The following is a 20,932-nucleotide window of genomic DNA, read 5'->3' on the forward strand; positions in this document are numbered from 1 at the left end:
CCTCCCCTGCAGCCCCATGGTCCTCACCCCTGCATCCCTGCAGCCCCTGGCACATTGGGACACCGATGTAGCACTCTGCGACACCCAAAAATAACAAATAGATGGCAGGATTTCCTCACTATGGAGGGTTTGTTGCACTGCATCTATTTTATAGCTGAAGAAACAGGGCAGAGAGATGTGAAGGGATTTGCTCAGCCTCTCTCTGATGTCCTAGTGCAGTTACTATTCTTTCCCCTGTTTTCCTAATTTTTGGCCTAAACTTTCAATTCTTTTTGAAACACATGAATCCTGCTTTCATCTGAGAATTCAGACTCGCTACAGCAGGGCACTTTCTTTGGGAAGGTTGCAGCATACCTCAGCCACGTGTCTGATGGGCAGACACGTAACTCCGGGTTTCTACTTCATCAGGCCCTTCAAATAGGGCAGAGCACCATGCAGAGCACCAGGCTATTTATATTGCACCAGTGAAAGCAGAATATGCAATACAATTATGTCAGGCTATTACGTCTATCAAGCACAAGCAGTAAAGTAGCTCCTGTACTTAAAAGTTCAGGGCTTTTTTAGTTTTTAGAATAAAATTGATCTAGAAGTAAAAATAATTAATCAAATTGTTTAAATTAATGTTTTTGCTGAGCTATGCTCTAAATTGTATAGCATGCCACATCCCAGCCTGGTGGGTAAGTCCCAAGAAAGGCAAAGGAGCCCTTGCCCAACAGCACCCCACATTCCAGGGTTACATGATGCCATCTCCTCTCTTTTGCCTGCAGATTTCCGATCCAACTACCGAGCGCCTCCCATCAGATCTGTGGATGTTTACAACATCATGTGCAGCCTGGCAGGAGTACAGCCACTGCCCAACAATGGCTCCTGGTCCAGGGTGGAGTGCATGCTCCGGAACACAGCCCCCTTGGCACCACTGCCCCCATGCAGCAGCTGTGTCCTGGCACTGGCTCTGCTCTCCCTGTTTGCCAGGCAGATCTCCTTACTGTGATCCCTGAACAATGTCAGTCAGTGTCACCAGCAACTCCATCCTTCTCTGTTTGTTTTTTTAAAGTTCTTCATTTGAATAATAGCTTCATTAATAGAGTGCTGTCCCCCACTCCTCCATTGTGCTCCACCAGGCATGAATCTGACCCATCCTGCATTTTACAATGGTTTTAACATGAAGCCAGGTTTTGTGCTGCTCCAAACACAGCTAGGGACAATGGTGTCTCACCTAGATTTACAGAACTGCAAGTGAGGGCAGAATCCTGGCTGGGTGTCCACAAAGTTTTCTGGTGGGTGCACATGGGGATCTCTGAGCATCAAACACATCTCACCCCAGCATCTTTCACTGAGGAGCTCACTCTGGTTGGCCATACTGAGAAGTTCAGGAGTGGAGACCAACCTCTCTGCACGTAGCTGGGTTCATCCTCGTTCACCCCTTCATCTCCAGCTCCAGCAGCAGCAGAGCCCCATCTTTTCCTTACAGTGCCAGACAAGCCCTGTCTATACAGACACAGTCTTTAAAGAGCCAGGAGCTTTGCTGAGGGACCATAATGCTGAGAGAGCTGGGTCAGCAGGAGAGCAGTGAGAGCATCCTACTTCTCTCAGCCTTTCCTTCTTTATTTTCACCAACACAAGTACTGGCTCTGCCCATTTACAGGGCCAGGCTTTCCTCACAGACCACAGTGGAGAGGAAGGCTGGGAAAGAAGAAAGTGACAGAAATCCGCCACTGCAAAGCCAGTGGGAAAATGAATAGACATCAGGACACACAAGGGTCAGGAGAACATAAGATGAGGAAGCCTGGCATTTAACAGCCTCTCTACCTGGTGAGGTAGAGAGCCTCTCTACCTCCACCTCTTTCCTGGTGAGGATAATATTATCTGATCACATTTTGATGTTTTATACCAAATTGCATTTCTGAAGTTTTTTCAACATTTACTGCTCTTCTATCAGCTTTTGCTCTCTATTCCTCTGCCTGGTGATCAGCACATTTTCCTTTATTCTGCAGCAGGGACAGAGGTCTACACTGGTAGATCTCCCACCCTCCCAGCTAATCCGGGTGATTTTTTCCACCATGGGCTATCAAGCACAAGCAAAGTTGTAACAGCAAAGTTAAATTAAACAGCAGGAGAGGATAGAGCTGTTGCCAGAGGTGCCTTCGGGAGTGCACAGCGCTTTATCTGATATACCTCTGAACCAAGAGCTCTCAGCAACAACTGCCTTTGGAAGGACTGAGGTCCCTCCCCATGTAAAACAAACCTCTAGGACTTACTACTCTTCTGGATCCAGAGACAAGCACGATCCCAGTATGTGTGCTACAGTGCATTTAAGGGTGAATGATTACACAGGGGGGAAAAAAAAACAAACACCAAATTAAACTTGACAAAAGACTTCTGTAATAGCTGTAAAGATTTATGTAATGTGTTATTAAAGCTCAAGTGAACCATCAAATCAATGGGGACAAAAATAGAAAAAATCAGGCTTTGTTATTAGACTGTTGAGTATAAAAAGCAAGTTAGTGCTTTCGAAGCATTTGCAGTAGCTGTAAAACAAGCATCTATTGTTCAGAGTTCCCTGTTGCTCTTTAATGGACCAGGCTCAATGAAATCACTGGAGCACATTTTTAAAGAAAAAAAGAAAAAAAGAAAAAAAGAAAAAAAAATCAGCATACAAGATAACCAAACTACCAAGTTTTGTCTGAAAATCATCAGGGTAAGATGCCATCAGTGCCTGCTAACCCCTCCACAACGTGCCATTTAAAGTCTTACCAGAGAACAGAATCCAAGGTCTTCTTACAGAAGAAATGTTTCTAAAGGTATAAGGGTATATTCAGCTCCTCAGTTATACAAACAGAAATTGAATATAACAAATTGGGTCCCTTGAGTTGTTCCACGGATGGGCCATGACACATGAAACCAACACTGATCCTTGTGAGTACTTTGTGTAACTCATTTTTGTCAGTGTCCACATGCAAATACTGAAGGGTAAATCCAATTGCAATAGGATTTGTTTGACCTTAATGCAAGCATTGTGTGTATGGTAAAAGATACTTGGTCTGTAAAAGAAAAATTTGATGGCAGACCTTCAAGAAGCTCAGGAGAACTACAGCTTCAGGAGAACTACAGCTCATTATTTTTTGGAAAGTGCATCTTTCTTCCTCAGAAATGTCATACCTCTGAATCAATTCACGTTCTCATTCAAAAATCAAGTGTCTTAACTCTCGTCTGTTTTTCTGTATACTATGCAATGGAAGTAGGTGTATTTTAAAACCTATTTCTGAATGATGTTTTTTTATACAATGACTGATTGTGAATGAGTGAATACTTCTAAAAATGGTGTTAGAAAAAGCACTTCTTTGTAAATACTGTAAGATTTTTGAAGGAAAAAAATAGCCCAAAATCTTCCCTTCAACACTTTGCCTTTCTTGTCTAATTGCTGCATCAAAGTGTGATAAACAGTGTTTGAAGCTTGTGCTGATTAATTATCAGAAAGATGAATGATAACATTGTTTAGAAATGGCAAAGTTGTGAGCATGTAAATTAAGGACATTAAATGCATCACACGAGATGATGTATCTTGTATATGCAGTCCTTTTTTCCAGATATATTTCATTATTTAACCTTTTTAATATCCATTCAGGAACACGTCATTCCCACTAGGCAATGGACGTGACAAAACATTTTGCACTTCTAAAAAGAGAGGTGAGCCCTCGATGCTCTCTCTCCAGACCCACTTCTCTAAGCCTACTGTGTCACCATCACATCAGCTGCTTGCACAGAAATTAAGAACATTGTCCCCGGTATGAGGGTGCATTAGGCTCAGGCTGTCCAGAGCCTCCGTTTCCCAGTGGGAGATGGTGCAAATGTCAACAAGGCCTCAAAAACCAACACTACAGGCCTGAAGGATATGGGGGCCCTACTCCCCTCTAAGCTCCACAAACCAACAATGTCCATGTAAGAGACTCATTTAATAGAAACAAGTCTCCAAGCCTACTAAGTAGAATTCATCTCCTTTTCCTTATATTAACTGACCACAGAGCAGGGAGTGGATGATGGAGGAGGACCAGTGCAGGTATGCCAACAAGTCCTTTAATTCGCAGTAGGACTCTCTCTGAACCAACAGCAATGCCAAGGTCTGCCAGAGATGCTCCCCTCATGTTCCATGAATGTGGGTCCTCAGAAAAGGGAGGTGCTGAGGGACTACCTGCACAGGAATAAGTCTCAGTCAGCTTCCCGTAACAGTGCCAAAAATGGCAATTTCACAGCTAAATAAGATGAGCCCTTTTTACCAGTGACCTTGGTGGCCATGCAAGTAGCATGGCTGGCTAAGGCTCAGCGGGTGAGCCCTCCAGCATCCCTCTGGATGCAGCCTGCATTGCCTGCACAGGCTGCAGCCCTGTGGAGACACTTTCCAGTGGCCCAGACACCAGCCTGCACCTTTCACAAGCACAGAGAATTTGCAAATAAGGGGTGAATGAGAGGGTTTTGCGGTGCTGGTCATCTTCCTTGTCTCCTAATACATCACAATACATCACAAAATCACGGAGTATTCTGTTGAGTTGGAAGGAACCCGCAAGGATCATAAAGTCCAACTCCTGGCCCTTCACAGGACCATCCCCAAGAATCACACCCAGTGTCCGAGAGTATTGTCCAAATGCTTCTTGAATTTTGTCAGGCTTGGTGCTGTGGCATCTGTCAGAGGTTAGTTAGCCCGTACCTCACAGGGAGGTGCAGACCAAATGAGCTCTGGCACTGGGAAGCGAAAGGCATGGGAAAAGCTCCGTGTAACATTTCCTCGCATTCTTTTTCCCTGTAGGAAAGAAGCAGAGAGGGCAGGTCGCAGCAAATCCAACCGGAATTTTTAAAGAAAGCATGGCCTAATGAGGAGGAAGGTTTGAAACCCGGCATTTTAGCATAAGAAGTCTTTAACAGCTGTTTTAAAAGACAACTTTCACATACACAGGAAAACATTTTGTGTGTATCGAAACACATCTAAGTTAAGGCAAGGTTCAAAAATAAGAACAGTTCAGAATTACAGTTGACTGGACACAGTAATTCTCAAACTCTCCAGTAGAGATGGACTGCATGGATTATATGGACTGTATGGATTATTCTGATATTTCAAATACATGAAAATTGCTATGGACTTAAAAACCAGTATGACGTTGTCCCAAATCCGTATCAATTACACCAGTTCAGCTCTGCCAGCCCAGTTTCATCACTGAGAGCTGCCAGGCGGCCTGCCCTGCTCTGTCCTTAGCCCAGCCAGGTCTGTCCGAGATGCGGAACGCCTTCAGCAGCCGCACCACCGCGCCAAGGCTGCTGCGGGCCTGTCGCCCTCCGCTGGACCCGCTTCAGGAGCTCCACGTCTCTCTCGTACCGAGGAGGCCAGAACAGGACACAGATTTATTTCCCCACACGCCGCCTCTCCCCCCTGTCCGTTTCCCGCCAGGCGGAGGCGGGAGCGCGGCCGCGGCCCTGAGGGCGGCGGGAGGAGCCCGGCCCGGCCGCGCCCCCTGCCGGCCCGCCCGCAAACCGCGCCGTGGGACGAGCGGGATCCTCGTCTTGGTGAGGAGAGGAAGGCTTGGATTCTCCTTCCTTCTGCGTCTGTCACCGCAGCTTTTCCTCTTTCTCCCCTTTAACTCTCCCGGTACCCTTTGCGCTAGGGCCGATTCCTCCTCATCCCAAACCTTCTGCCTCCACGTAGCACTCTGAGCAAGCTTCCCAGCTGCTCCTGCTTCCAGGGGGATGAGTGGGCAGGGCAAGACCTTCGTGTGTACGCGGCCCTAAACGATCCAAGAGAGGAACCAGCTGGGTGTAATCCCCACTCTCAGGCCCTGGGCTGCGTCTCAAGCTGCCTTTGTTGTCAATATAGTCTGATCCCTCTGGTGGGGAAAGAAATACCTAAAAGCAGGAAGGGCAGGGGAGCAGGGGGAGTGACACACCTGTTGCTCTGCTACTTGTGTCCACTTGGAGCTTGGCTCGAGGTTGAACGCAGAATCCTTGGGCCAAATGTCCCAGCAGTGCCACACTGGGAACTGTGAGCTTTTGTCAGCGCAGGGGAACTCCGACTAGAACAGTCACAGGCGGCAAAGAAATGGAGCAGGGATATGAAGAGTGGGCTGAGGTAGGGGAAATACAATGCCCACTTTTCACACCAGCACAGATCAAGGCTCAGCTGAGCACCAGGGAGTTGATTTTGATCCTCCCTTGGTTGCAGCAAATGAGGCATTTTAGTATCAGGATTGTATCTGTCTTCAGGACCAAGGGACACCAGTGCATGCGTAGAGTATGTTCCTCCGTCCCTCACCAAGGGGTTGCAGGGAGCCAGCCAGCCCCAAAATGTCAGCATTCTCTGCTGGGAACACGACCATCCAATTTTCTGTGGCTGCCAGAGTGGCCATTGACAGCTCTTGAGCAGCCTTCTCTTTTTCCCAAGAAATTAATCATACACTAAAACATTACTCATCACTTAGATACATTGTTCAATGAATATTAATTAAGCCTCAAAATTGGCTGGAGACTGTCATTGCTTCCTTGCCAGATAGAAAAGGAGGCTGAGGTGACATCATCTGATGCAAAGTCTTTGGAACACAGGTCAGGCTTGCAGGGGATCATCCAGAATCCCTACTGAACACTCACTCAGCCTGCTGCTCTCACTGGCCTGCCTCCATGCAAAGGCTCCACATAAATGTATATAACCGGGCCATGTGTCCATTAGAGGCAGTTTTAACCTTTCTTCAGCAGTCCCACATGCTGCTCATCCTACATCACTAAAACAACCAGTGCATTGGCATCCAGGTTAGTTTTAGCCCTGCAAGGACATGACCATACCAAGTGACTCAGCAGGAGCCTGCTTCTGATTTCTGAGAGGTGCCTCACACCCTCTACATGATCCCTGGGCAGAAGGAGGCTCTGACAAATTAAAGATTCATTTTTTGGAAGGGCTTATTTGCCTCCCATCTGTCTGTCCATCCATCCATCCATCCATCCATCCATCCATCCATCCATCCATCCATCCATCCATCCATCCGCCCACCTGTAAATTGCACTCTCCCTTGATACTTTTTCCATACTGGTGGAGCTTTGGGGTGCAAGACTTTGTGTCCTTGCTTTCCAGAGGAGGCAGCAATGTGGTTCTCATCTTACAGCTCATTCATTGTCCATGAGAATGTGAGGGCTGAGAGAGGGGTAATCCTGCTGACCACATGCCAACTGAGTAGATTGTGGAAGAGAGAGGGAGAGCAGCCCTTGCCCATCCATGGAGGGATTCTCCAAGCACAGCTATAACAAGGAAATAATTTTGGGCTTAAAAACTAAGATTTTGTAGTAGTCTTCAAAGAGTAGCTGTGAATGAAGAAAAAAAAAAAAAGCTGAATGTTTTTAAGGTAAAATTCAAGCAATTTATGAGCTGGATTATATAAACTGCTTGCTTACACTGCTGCAGAGGCTGGGGAAACATCCTGAAACATCCCCTCCTGCCTTAATCTCAAGTGGTTCCTTACAAGAACACTTCTGACAAAGAAAAATAACTATTTTTCCCCTTCTAAACAGAATAAAATTGTGAGGGCACTGAGCTTTCTTTGCGTTTCATACAACTTCTTTCTTTGCGTTACATACGACTTCTTTCATCAAGAACAAATGGGATGAACAAACCCAGGTCCTGTGGAAAAGAAGACATTTAATATCCATAATGTGGGGAGCTTTCCAGCAGAAGAAATTCTTTTATGCAGAAATAGCTGAGTGCAGCCTGTAAAGGCCTAGCAATTAATCACACACTTGAAGAAATACAACACGCTCATAGAGGCTGAATTTTAAATGCTTGCTGCTCCAGTTTGGACAGTGACAAATTAAGGCCCCCACAAAAGCAGGTGTGGCTCTTGAAGAAGCCCTCTGAGGGCAATTAAAAATGGGAAACCAGCTGGTAACTGTGCAAATGTGACAGCTAGGGCAGCTTAGGAAATTAATACAAAGGAGAAGGATGGAGGAATAAATGGTGTGGGAGCTGAGGCAATAGAAACAGGACCTGCTCTCCACAGGGGGTTGCTCCGTGGCAGGTGAAGTGCCTCATCATGTGGGATGCACAAAGTGGTGACAGCCTCATACCCCATTGCCCTGGAGAGCTGCCAGAGACAGGCTTCGAATGAATCCCTCACTGAAGGACCCCAAAAACCAGAGGAGCTGGTGCTTTGTGTGACACACAGTTTCCCCTGGTGCCCAGCGGATGGCTGCGTTCAAGGATGCCTGAAGCAGATGGCCTGGGTACATCTGAAATTGTCTGTGGTACCCTGTGATGGAAAAGGCAAGGGATGAGGTCAAGGGTGGATTTTCCCAAATCAGCTTCAATGAGCTCCAATCTAACAGGTAATATCCAACCAGGTTTCACATACAGAGCTTCATTGTTCCTGGTCACTTCATTGTCTCCAGTGTTCACTGTTCTGAATCAGTCAATAAAATGGTAGTGTGTCCCGTTGAAAATACAGCAAATAATTCAGATACATGATAGATTATAAGGATATTGTAATTTTCCATTAGGGGTACCATTTAGGAAGTGTGAGCAAAATTATAAACAGTGCCATGCAAACAAACTATGTATCAGTAGAAGCCAGAGCTCCTCATCCCATTTGGAAAATGATGTCCTCATGATTTTCATCACAATTTCTTAGTGCTGTTCCTCACACATCTACTCCTACCCTGCCTTTCTCCACACATCCAGTGTGTGTGAGGCATCACTGGGACAGAATTTACCGAAGTGCAGGCTGGGGGGACTGTTCCCATCAGTCTGTTCTTCTAAAGTAGTTTGTTGATAAAAATCTCTTTCCTGTTGTGAATTACATGGACTATTTATTAGAAAAAGCTGCTAGCACAGATCTTTATACAGTACTTTTTTGGTTGTTTTTTTTCAGTCCTTGTCAATAGGAAAGGTATACTCCTGATAATGTTAAGCTTTGGCATCCTTCCAGGAAGCTGAGCAAACAGCATTTCATTTGAGACTGCTGATAAAAGGGCAGAGTGGACAGGTTCTTACCAGTTTCAACCTGTAAATAAAAAGATCTATCTAGTGAAGAGCTTGCTTGGCTCTGTGAGGCTGAGTATTCTCTTCTCTCTTGAAAAAAAAAAAAAAATCTTGTTTCGCTGGACCTATTTCCAGCACAATGTTGAAGCACAGGAAATTTTCTGTGTAAAAGGAGTTCTCTTTCTGTGTTCCCCTTCAGCACTTGCTGCTTGTCACCAGTGTGGGTCATGATAGTCCTAACAGTGCCATCCTAGCCAGAATGCCAAATAATGAGGGAGGTGGGCAGCTTCACTGTAAGAGAGTACCATCCAGAGTACCTCGGTACCTGGGCACAGGTAGTCATTGCAGCACAGAGACCCTCTCTGGCCTAGCAGCTTTCATATGATAAACACACCCTAAGACTGAATAAATTATTTTATAACAAGCTCAGCATTCAGGGTCTCAGCCAGGGACAAGGGCCCCAGCTGGCCTCAAAAAGCAGGAATTTTTTGCGAAAAATCCTGCAAGGGTAGGAGAAAGGATGCAACCAGAGAGAGCCACCGACACAGCCTTAGGCTGTACTGAGCACACCAATAGCAGCCACAGGGTGGAGATGATCTCTGCCAGCACTTTTCCTCTCTTTGAAGGGATGGTAATGGGCTAATTTGGAACTGGCAACAGGTGAACAAAGAGAAGATATAAAATTAACCTTATGGAATGATCTGAACCTGTTCTGCACCCCCCTTCCAGTTCCCCTGCTAATCAAAGCTAGAAATGGAGAAGCTTTCAAGTGATGTTTAATAGGTTTCATGTACCAACATGGCAAACAGAGCCAACAGCAAAACTTCAAGAAGGGACAAGAGGAGAAGAAATTGTATGGTGCTCATCCATCTTCCTCCTGTAATCTGTGGTGTCTGGTGACTGCAGCCACGTGCTAACATCTGGGATGCTCCACAGACCTTCTGCTGGAGAGAGGAGATGGTTTTTTGGACACAAAATAAGTTTGGAGACACTTTTCAAGCCTTGCAAGGGAACGAACAGCAAGCTATTGCATGTATGATAAGAATGGGGGGAAAAAAGGGAGAAGATTTTATTCTAAGACAAATGCGGGTGCCTTGAGGGCAACCAAAACTTTGAGCAGCAGAAACCTCCTGCATACATGAGGAGGAGAAGGCTGATAAGTTGAGACAAGCAATTATGACTCGTGTTTTAGGGGCCTGCCTGAGCAGAGGGGAATACCTCACCAGGTTTGCAAGATGTGCCTAGTTCCTACCTACTGGGTGAAGGGGGGGCAAGCTGTTCTTCAGGCCAGGAGGTAACCAGGAGTAAGGAGGGCCATTGCACTTGGGCAGCAGAGAGGAGGAGTCTGCATGGCAGGACTGCCAGATGGCCCCTACCAGGGTCTGTCTCCATCCCTTCCCACAGGGTTTTTCCAGGACCCTACTCTGCCTACAAACAGGGCACCTCCAGGAAAGCCAAGCTCTGCTGCCCTCAGTGGCTGCACCATCTCCTGGCCCAGGCTGGACATCGCTCAGGGACACCACATGCTTACAGTACAACCACAGACACGTCAGAACATTCCAGTATCTGTTGCTATTTATTTTAAGTCTGTATAAACCATGAAGGCAGGCACATGTAGTTTCCCACCTCAGCTGGCTTTTGGGAGTTCAGGATCCTCCAGCCTCCCAGTAATGCAAAGAATTTTTTCTTGTCTTGAACTGATATTCCTTTTCCAGCTGCTGGTCCTGACAGTGAATCCCCTGCTACTGAAGTACATCCTCTCATTCCTCTGTCCTTGAGTTTTCCTCTTTATTGTGGTGAACTCTCTCAGGATTTTAAGCCCTGATGTTCCAATTCCCTCATCTTCCTATGGAGAACAGTATCCACCCTCCTTCTCTTCCCCTTGAGTTGCAGAGATCCCAGTTGATATTGGTTTATACATAACAATAAAACCATAAAGGCAAAGGGGTCTAGCTTTAAGGAGGAGCAACAAATATATTGCCTGCCTTAGGTCTGAGGACTCCTGAGTTTCTTCATCATGAATTAATAATAAATCTCCAGGGTCCACTGGCACCTACTTAGAAATAAAGCACTGTGGTTACAAGATAGAATGACTTTCTTTGTAAGTAAGAAGTAATTGAGGAGGAGAAGATGGGACACTAGTCCCATCTAGACTAGATGGGACACAGCCCATGGTGCCGGGAGGGCTCTGGGGAGCTGCCAGCCTGCCAGGCACAGGAGCCATGGGACAGCAGGACAACAGAGATGAGGAGCTTTTTAGGTTTCCTTTTCTACTTCATGGGCTGGAGGTGTCCTCCTTCCCCATGGTGCAAGGCAAGTGCAGAGGGCTCCAGTTGGGGTCCCTCTGTGGACTTGGCACCTTTGTACCTCAGGCTGGTCACTAGGGTGGCCTTGTGCACTTGCATCGTGATGGACAAAATAGTTCCTGCCCCTCTCCTCCTGCCTGCCCTGATGCGTGTGCCACAGACTTCATCTGACCTCTGCCTCAATGCAGAGTGCCCTGGGAATTTTCAACACTCCTTTAGAAGAAAAGAAAAAAACATATTGCTTTGTCCAGGTTAAAAAAGAAGAGAGGAAAAAAATAGGTGGTTACTGTTTTACTGAGCTGTGCCAGGGTCATGCTTTAGGTGAGTTTTACAGCTGGACCAGTTACAGGTATCTTAAAGTCATCATCAGCCTGCGTCACAAAGAAGCACATTAAACTGCAGCAGCTGGATGCACAATAGGACTGCTCTGAAAGCTTCACCCTGGGCCCAAGCCAGAGGCTTGCACTAAACTGGACAGAGAGGAGCCTCTCCCTCAGCACAGACTCCCCATGATGGGGATGAGTGGAGCTGGGGCCCCACAGCTCTTCAGGGAGGAAGCTGAGACTGGGGATTTGGTTCAAGGCTACTGAGCAAGGAACAGTGGTGCAGAGGGAAGGGGGAGACCTCACTGTGGAGGCAGGGACATCTACCATCTGCCATAACCAGAAAGTCAAACGTCCCTCTCTGCTGTCCTTGTCCCTGTCACTGCCCATAATCCTAAGGCACACCTAGCCCAAAGGTTTGCACTGCTGAGTCCTTAAGTTTGCAGTCTTCATGGCCACTGGCAGTCACTGCCCGGTGGTACATGCTCAGTGTGTGCATAGTGGAGACCCAGGTACACAGGTCACAGGTGGGGTTTGCATTCAAACCCTTCAAGTGCACAAGCTGCCCTCTAAAGTTAATTACTTAGGTCTTTATTTTCCAAAACCCAGCTAATAGGACCCAAAAAGGCTGTAGTGCTGTGGCTCTGCTCCTGATACAGAAGTTTCAACAGCCAGTGGTGCAGCCCATCTGTGCTGAGACGGCAACTGGAACCACAGCACAGTGTGTGTGGGCACCCAGGACAGGCCTTGCTGGAGCACAGCCCTGCTTGCATCTGAAGTGCCAGTGCTGGTGTACCTTTTGATCTCTGCATGAGGAAAACCTATATCCACAGGAGAGGCCCCTGCTTGTCCTCTCACTACTGAACACACTGGAAGCTGCTACTTTGCAGCTTCCTGCCAGAGTGACCCTCTTTGGTATTTAAAAGGCAACTGGCCTCATTTTACCAGCAACAAGCACAGGGACAAGAAGAAAGAGATTGAGAGAACTCATACCAAAAGGCCTCAGGTTTCCCTTAGCAAGCAAGCAAGCAAAGTATGTAACTATTTCAGTGTACGCACAGCCACGTTGGTAAATTTATTTACTGTCTTTGCTTACTTTCACATAGCTGGCAGAACAGGGTTAGGTTTTATGTGCTTATTAGGATGAGAGAGAAGAAAAAAGATGTTAAATAAAAGTACTTGGGATTTCCCGTTCCTTGTCCTCATTCATCACTTCTGTGACAGCTGGGCTAAAAATACTTTGCTAAACATGAGGACCTATGGGTATAGAAGGAAGTTGCTTATAAATGCAAGCTCAGCCATCTCCACACAAAACCACAGGCAGTTATCAAAGCCCCAACACCACTGACTGCTCAAAACCCTTCTCTCTACAAGTACCAGCTACAGTGAACAGGCATGTCAGAGCCATGGGCTCCTTCCTGCAGTTTAGGATAGGCTAGTAAGTAGAGGCCATTTTCTTCATATCCATTTTGGAAAGCACAGCTGAATAAATTGCTTTTCTGAGCATTTACCTGAGGGCTTGCTTGATGCCCTGAGGAAGACAGATGTGACCTGGTGTTCCAGTACAGTTAGGGGTTTGGTGTCTTCTCTTTCAGCCCTCAAATCACAGAGATGCTGGACAGAATAGCACATAGTCTTTAAAAAAAACAAAAACAGGAGCAGCAGACAAAAGGAGGAAGAGAACAGAAAGGACTAAAATATAGGGGTATATTAACATTCCTAAACATTTTTAAAATTAAAAACTACAACAGCATGGCTTGAAGGGAAGTGCTAACAGGAGCACTGCACCTATCCTGCTATCCTGAAGCAGCTGACCACCTTTTCTTCTCTAAGGTCTTTCTGATGAGCAGGGAAAGTGAAAAAGGGAAAGTAATGGAAAAGTGGAAGACACTCCAAGATTAGAATGATGTTTTGAGAGGGTAGGATGAGAAATGGGCCAGAAGAACTCTCATGTCAAGTAACATGAAGGGAGGACCCCCCCCCCCCCCCAACCTGGAGGAAAGTAAATGTCAAAAAGCAGCAGAAGATGAGGGGATTCAATAGAAGACCGGTATTATAGAAAGTAAGTTATGAGGAAAACTATAGACTAAAGAAACAGTTGAGAGGCTGATGTAGAAAAAATCTGGAGAGAAGACCTTTAAAAAAGTTATCTTACAGAAATTAAGATATCAGTAGATACTGAGGAGTGTAAATCTATTCAGTGCTCTCAGCAGAAAGGTGTGACCTAAAGGCAAGAGAGCACTTCTTCAGCCAAGCAGTGGCCCTAGACATTTTCAGTATGTTACAGGCCATGTTTGACCAAAAAAGATGTCACTTGATCAAGATCTTCAGTTTACCTGTCAGCAGAGTAAGTATAAAGAGAATTCAAGCCAGGCTTGCAAGCAAGTTTTAAAGTGCACGGTGTGGCAACTTTGGACAACAGTAGTTTCTTTCTAATTAATGATTAGGCTAATTTAGCACCTAAAACACAAGCACACCATAAGGAAAGAAACAAAACAAAGTGTTCTGTGATGGGGAAATATTGCCTGCAAACTTCTTCAGTAATACTGAAAAGAAAGTCTGAGTCTACCAAAACCCAGAATTGACTTTGCCTGTGCAAAGCACTAGTGCTGGCATAAAGCCCTAAACAAACCCTGTCTGGTTTTGGGATTTTTTTGCCCCTGTAATTCAAAATGCATAATATCATGAATATGAATTACAGTGGAAGCAGATGGATGAAGGGGAATGAGCTAAGACTAGGAACAGTGTGGTATTAGTATGTGTCACTAGCAGGTGACAAGCCAAGGTGCTTAAGACAGCACCTATTTTCAAGAGATGCTGCTCTGTTTTTTTATCTTATAAATGTTGTAAATTCTCATAGCTGACCTTGGCAAACAGCAGGTCTCATGACCCAGCTCTGGCAAATCTCCTGGACCCTAAACTTCCCCCAAACCTTCTTCCAGGTGGTGGCAGAAGGTTGGAAAATGGCACTTGCATGATACATTGTCCACTTGGGCCTTTCCAATTTGCAGCTATCAGTTTTCTTGAAGAATGTTAAAAAAATTCCTTGCTAAAACCCTCTCTCTTGGGTGCACCAGGTTCTCCTTTAGCTCATAAGGATGGAGAGGAGAGGAAATGAGGGACCTGACATCTGTTGCCCTTGGCATTAGGAGGTCCTAATGAACTTCTCATTTCTTGGAGCTTGGGTGCATCTCAGCCGGACACTCACATTCAGTGGAGATCACACTCCCCCTGCAGCTGTCAACTTCCCGTCCAGTCCAAGCCAGAAAAGAAGGTGTATTTTCTCCCTTGCACTCTTAATGGCCCAAAGAGCGTTTATAAAGCACAGGGGAACACAGCAAGTTGTTATAGTGTTTGTTTATCTGAGATTTCTGGTTTGTTGTGCAAGGTTTCCTAAGTGAGGGAGAGAAAGAGCATGTTAAATGGAAAGGTAAGTATACTCTAAAAATCACCGATGAGTGCAAAGAATCCACTTAGAACATATAACCAAATGTTATTTAATATCTTAAAAAGTAACACAATCCAAAATGGATATTTCACACAACACTACATAAACAACATGAACACAATATTACCATATGGAGGGACTTTCAAATATAGACTTACAAAAATCCCTGTCCTTTTTTTTCCTTTAAATTATTATACTAAGCATGACAAGTAATCATCATTTACAATATGGTACACTGACACAATAAAAACCATGTTACAAATGTGCTGTTATAAATCAGTAACGTTAGGGAAGACATTTCATGAACTGCAATTATTTCATATGAAATACTATACAATATAAACAGAACATCCATCTTGGATGACCTTTACAGCAACCAGAGACCAAGTAATTTTTAAATTTTTTTTTCAGTGCAAACACATTTATACAAGGCAGTCTTGGCTGCAAAACTCCCTTCTAACATACAGTAAGTCCCACTTGCATTTATTAACTCATTTAAACCTAATGCAACAGCCACATTCAGTCACTCACAGAAAATTACCTGCAGAATTATGATCCCTTTAAACTTAAAATCTCCTCCACACATAAAAGTAACATCTGTGCCAATTACTCCAAGGGCCCTTTCATACATCGGGGTGGGTATCCTTTGGGTGGCTCTAACTGCTGTACAACCCGAGGGCAGTGCACCACGTGGAAAATCACCCTTGCGCGGCGGGGCACGCTGGCGGCTGGCACGGATCCCGGCTGGGTGGCTGTGCGTTCCAGCAGGGATTCAGCCCAGGCTGCCCTTCCAAAGCCAGGTGCGTGGCCTTCTGCTCCTTCTCTGCGTTTACTGTCTCGGGGCGGGGGGAGGAACACGGAAACCCTCAGCTCAGAACTGAGCTTCAATGGAGTTAACGACCCATTCCCATCTCTCAGATCCTCAGAGATCAGGGGAGTTATGCCAGATTTACACTCGCATAACTGGAACCAATGTTTAGAGCGCCACTATAAAAGACGTGCGACAGTCCCGTTTTCTTCTAGCACCAGCTTGGCTTTTGGTGGGTCCGCTGCATGTGTCTCATGCAGTAATGATGCACTTTACTTATGCTGGGGGGAATGTTTTAGATATATAGCCTTTTTTTTTAAAGAATTTTGTAAAAAATAGAACTTTTCTCTCTAATACTGTACAGTTTTCTTCAGAAGAGCAAAGAGAATTGTAAACTGTGGGTATGACACCAGATTAGGAGTGCTGTTTGCTTTCTCAGCACAACAATTTGAACAATTGTGTTGGGAAAAGCACTACAAAATGTATTTGAAAAACAAATTTTTAATTAACATGACTGTTTCTAAAAAACCACTGCTGCCAGTACTCATATGACTGCAAAATTGTTTTTGGAACTGCTAATCCAAGAGCGTCTACAGGGCTGCAAAGTAGTTTCTTGCTTAAACAAACTGAATGTGTCAAAATAATAATTTCAGTATATAAACATTAAACACTTTGGTTAACTTACTTTAGTAACTTTAAAAAAGCAACTAGTTAATAAATTAGTCTGCAGACTCTTAGCCTTTGCTTCTTCCAATGGGCCCAGACAAAAAGTAGGGTCAGTGAACTCTGCCTACCTCACAGGCAAGTGCTTCGAGACCCTCAGGCAAAAAGGTGTGATTTAAGTGCAAAGTATTATCTGTCTTCATGATGGCCTCTGAATACTGGTTTGCTTGTTCTCTTTCCTAACAATGACTACTGCTGGCAAGCACTTAGGCCACGGTTTTCATTAAAATATTTGTTTTCCAATACATTTTTATTTTTAAAGTTGAGTGAATGTTGTTTCGCATATAACAGTCATTTTACAGTGCTGTTGGGAGTCAAATGGCTAATGATTTCTCCTAAATTTTAACTGAAATACTTAAAATGGCAAAATTAGCTCAACTGATGATTTTATATTAATCTGCATCAGAATAATGGTACTAGGTTTGCTGAAAGGTGTTCATAAATCGGGATTTGTATATAATGCGATCTGCTTAGGTTCAACTGCCACTTTCTTCCTTTGGTTTTTGGAAAAATCTTTCTTTCTTCCCTCTTGAAAGGTGGCTTGTTGCAGCTGGCTACTTTTCAAAAGCCAGCTTAATTTCACTTGGAAACTTGCCCATGTTTTTTGAACAATAGGCACATACCTCGAGTAGGGACCCTAATGCTGCTCCCAGCCACGTCAATGAAAGGCTGTTGGTAATTTCTAAAGGAGCAAATGTTTTAGATGCACGCAATCTAGAGACCAGAGTGTGCATCATTAAAGGAAGAGATGTTTTAACACCCTTGCCAGTTCAGAGAAACCATGACGTACTAATGTTGACAAAGATGGAGGCAGAATAGGGCCCAAAGTATCTGAAGGCTGCCAAGAAAATACCCAGAGTGTCTTCTGTTAAACCCCAAACTGTCCATCATATTTCACAGACTGTAGATGTTTCTAATTTGCTAAATTACAAGTACATTTTCAAGTTCTACCAGGCAGAAATTTTAGCAGTAACTGGGGAGAGGATGGAAGGTTTCAGCCTCCCTTTGACTTTTATCCCAATTATGCAGCCTTGTCAAAGTCTTTAAGTGACTCATCTGAAAGCCATCTTTTTAACATTGTAGAAGGAAATTGTGGCAATGGAAACATGATGACTTCATATGCAAGCTTTGACACACAAGAGAACGCCATGACCTAATGCTTCAAAGTTTCTAATCTTGCTTTGTACAATACACTTTTCATGTTGCTGCATTTCATCAAATTCATGGAGGTAGTTATATGTGTAAAAAAAATTACCATAAAAGTAACATGTTGTATTATAATAATACATATTAAGTGTGCAAAATGCCGACAGATTTGTGTTGACCCTTTACAGTTGAACACAACACAGATTCAACCTAATCTAACTCTGTAAACCTTTAAATTGATACATTAGAATGATAGATAAGCAACCACATAATACAAGGCTGTGATTTCATCAAAGGATTAGGGTGACATAAAGCACTCAAGCTCCACTCTCGTGGTTTTGTTACCAGAACCTCAAGATGGAATTTTCCTATTTTCCATTGTTGATTTTAAAAGGAAAAAAGAAAATCAAGATTAGAACGTTTCTATTTGAAACTTCTGTTTACATTCCATATTCCAAGAGTCACATTAATATTGGTACATGCCATGTCAACATTAATATGACATTTATGTTGTCTGCTGGTCTCTGGGAACTTTAAGAAATAACATACTATACAGTTTATAGGTATGTACTATCACATTTTGTTGGAATTATGTATTCTGTACAACCAGCTGCCTGCACTAATTCTGATTAGCTTATGACAAACAATTATTTCTCCAAAGGTGAAACCTATTTCTGCTCTTCACATTTTAATACTGCCATTAGTACTTCAGATCATCACTGTAAATTTTTTTACCATTTCGACATTTCTATTTACTGAATTGATACATACTAGTGATGTCAGAGCTCATCTCAGAAACAAAATCACGGTCAGCCACTGCATAGTATATGACAATTCCCCACAAGAACTCTGACTCTACAGTTCGCATGGAATAAGTACAGCTGGAGTTACATATCAAATAATAAGATGCATCATGCAAAGCATTATATGGTAATTAGAGCACATCTTGGAAGGTATGATAAGGCAGAAGGCTAAAGGCCAAGTGACTTTGATAACCAACCAAAAGCACAATAATTTCCTTTATGTGCACTGAAAGGTCTTATTGCTCCTATGAAATGGAAATTATACACTGAAATCAATGAAAACAGACCTGTGCATTGACGGTGTATTCTTGACAGAACTGATTGTGTCCAGAGTTAGAAAGCTGTTTCATAAGTAAACGATCAATATCCGATGGTGTAACATAAGGCTGAACTGTCAGTAAAGACTTCTGATCACAATAGAGAACATAAGTGAAGCTCAAATGACTTTGTATACAGAGTAATAAATGTCACCAGAACCTGATGAAAATACTGGGTTTTAATACGTACAGCTGGGTTTCATACCTGTGTACTACAAGAGCTAGACAGGGTAAACGTCCCTTTTCTATGAAACAATTTGGGCTGTTGCACATTTTAGTATCTTCGTTATTATTCCACCAATTTGTCTGTTCTGATAAAAAAGCGAGTTTGTTGCACTACCAGGTTGCATTAGTAACAGAGCAGAATGTGACCCTATACCTAAAATTACTCTTGGAGTTTAACTATCTGTAGAATTTACTCTGCAGTAATTAGCATTGGAGTAACTAATTACACTGGAGTAACAGTTTAGGGAGAGCAATTAGGATGTACCGTGCCTGCAGGACTCAGATTTCTACTGCAAACCAAGTGGACACATTGAATTTCTAGAAACCAGACATGTCCATAAAATGGTAAATTGCAAATAACATCCACTGAATAAAAAGGCCAGAAGTTTATAATTCTCTAAATTTTGTTCTCTGATAATCATTACACTGTATGCTATTTTTAATAGCCTAATTTAGGCACTCTATTTAATAAGCTACATAAAATAGATTTATGTCCTTCCACTAGAAAGAAATCAATTCTTCAGGCCATACTTGTCATTTATATCATAAAGGATATTTTTGTTCCAAGAAATTAGTTATCCTGATTTCTATATTAATGGCAAGTTGCAATACCAGAAGTGACACAAGAATTAGATTATCTTTTTAAAATAAGTGAATTATACTGAAGACATTTAATATATTTCGTGTCACTCCACATTGTGGCTCCATGACAGTTACATCTTTCCCTTCCCTCCCCACTTCCCCCTCTCTGCAAAGGCCCACCTCCTCACGGGTGACAATGGAAGGTCAAGTAGCAGGTCTCATTACGTAAACATCTCTCCTATTTTTGAAACAAAAGGAGGAGCCGCCTCCCTTCCCACCCTCCATACCTAGAAAAAAAGCAAATCGAAACAAACCCCAAACCTCCTTTTCCTTGCTTAACTAGGTATTTGTAAAATTGTGTCACAAAAATGCACAGTGAAAATGACTGATTAGTATTAATAATTCACATATAGAGCTGAGGTCATGACTTGTCATGTTTGGCATTGTTTTTCCTCATGGTGATCCTGGCTGGTTACTTTCAGCAGTGGCTCAGTTTTTGAAGAAAAAAATGATGAACTCTGCAGCAGAGTTTAGCCTCTGACCAGGGGCATCACACATCTGTGGCATTTTTTAAATGAAGTTGGCAACTGCATGGACATTGAAAATGCAGATTACACTTACAGTGTCTAGACTTTCATATATGTGCTCAGTTACAATTAAGTGAAGCAAAAAGTGTACATATTATCCCTACTGCTATTCTGTTGCTACAGAGCCGCAAATGTGAAAAGCAATACCTTGAAATAAAGACTTCTTTGTTGCCCCTAGTCTACATAGCAGCACAGTTTAAGTGAACACTAAAACTGTGGTTGAGATGCTTGTTTCATTTTTCCCCAAAGATGTAAACATCAGTCCCAGTGTCGTAAACTTTGCTGTATAGGATGAGACAGACGATCTGAGGCAGGCTGACTATCAGACACTAGTGACAGAAGCTTGCAGGCAGTTACCAGGTTTCTGCAGTTTCTCAGCTTCACTCGTGGGTGGGTCTGCAGTGGTTCGGAAGTTGAATGTCGGGCCTGCGCCACCGTGTGCAGGGCTCAGAGCGGGGTTCTGACGTCTGTTGCTTTCAACAATACTTGAAGTGTTGGATGCCAGGCTCTCACGAGTACTGGAATGGAAAAGAAATATATATACACACTCATATATGACACGCCTATATATCTATGGAGCAGACAGGAAAGGCGAACAGAGTGTTTTATAATAGGGTTCCTGTGTTTGTATGTAATGTCACATCAATGAAACATCTCATTTTG

The 20,932-nt window shown here is 43.7% G+C and overlaps 2 protein-coding genes across 10 annotated transcripts in view; one reads left to right on the forward strand and one right to left on the reverse strand.

Annotated features, from left to right (window-relative positions):
- ENPP6 (ectonucleotide pyrophosphatase/phosphodiesterase 6) overlaps positions 1-3,558 on the forward strand; it is a 32,305-nt gene extending 28,747 nt beyond the window's left edge. Inside the window, exon 8 of the mRNA XM_038136248.1 lies at positions 768-3,558. Within this exon, the coding sequence (XP_037992176.1) occupies positions 768-991 (224 nt within the window). The 3' untranslated portion in view covers positions 992-3,558. The remainder of the gene's footprint in view (positions 1-767) is intronic.
- Positions 3,559-15,106: 11,548 nt separating this feature from the next.
- The window catches only part of STOX2 (storkhead box 2), a 143,212-nt gene continuing 137,386 nt past the window's right edge, over positions 15,107-20,932 (reverse strand). For all 9 annotated transcript variants that reach the window (XM_038136488.1, XM_038136485.1, XM_038136492.1 and 6 more), the window contains one exon: positions 15,107-20,787. In XM_038136488.1, coding sequence (XP_037992416.1) covers positions 20,592-20,787 — 196 coding nt within the window. In that variant the 3' untranslated portion in view covers positions 15,107-20,591. The remainder of the gene's footprint in view (positions 20,788-20,932) is intronic.

The sequence above is a fragment of the Motacilla alba genome, chromosome 4 (assembly GCF_015832195.1).
Source record: "Motacilla alba alba isolate MOTALB_02 chromosome 4, Motacilla_alba_V1.0_pri, whole genome shotgun sequence".
Classification (NCBI taxonomy): domain Eukaryota; kingdom Metazoa; phylum Chordata; class Aves; order Passeriformes; family Motacillidae; genus Motacilla; species Motacilla alba.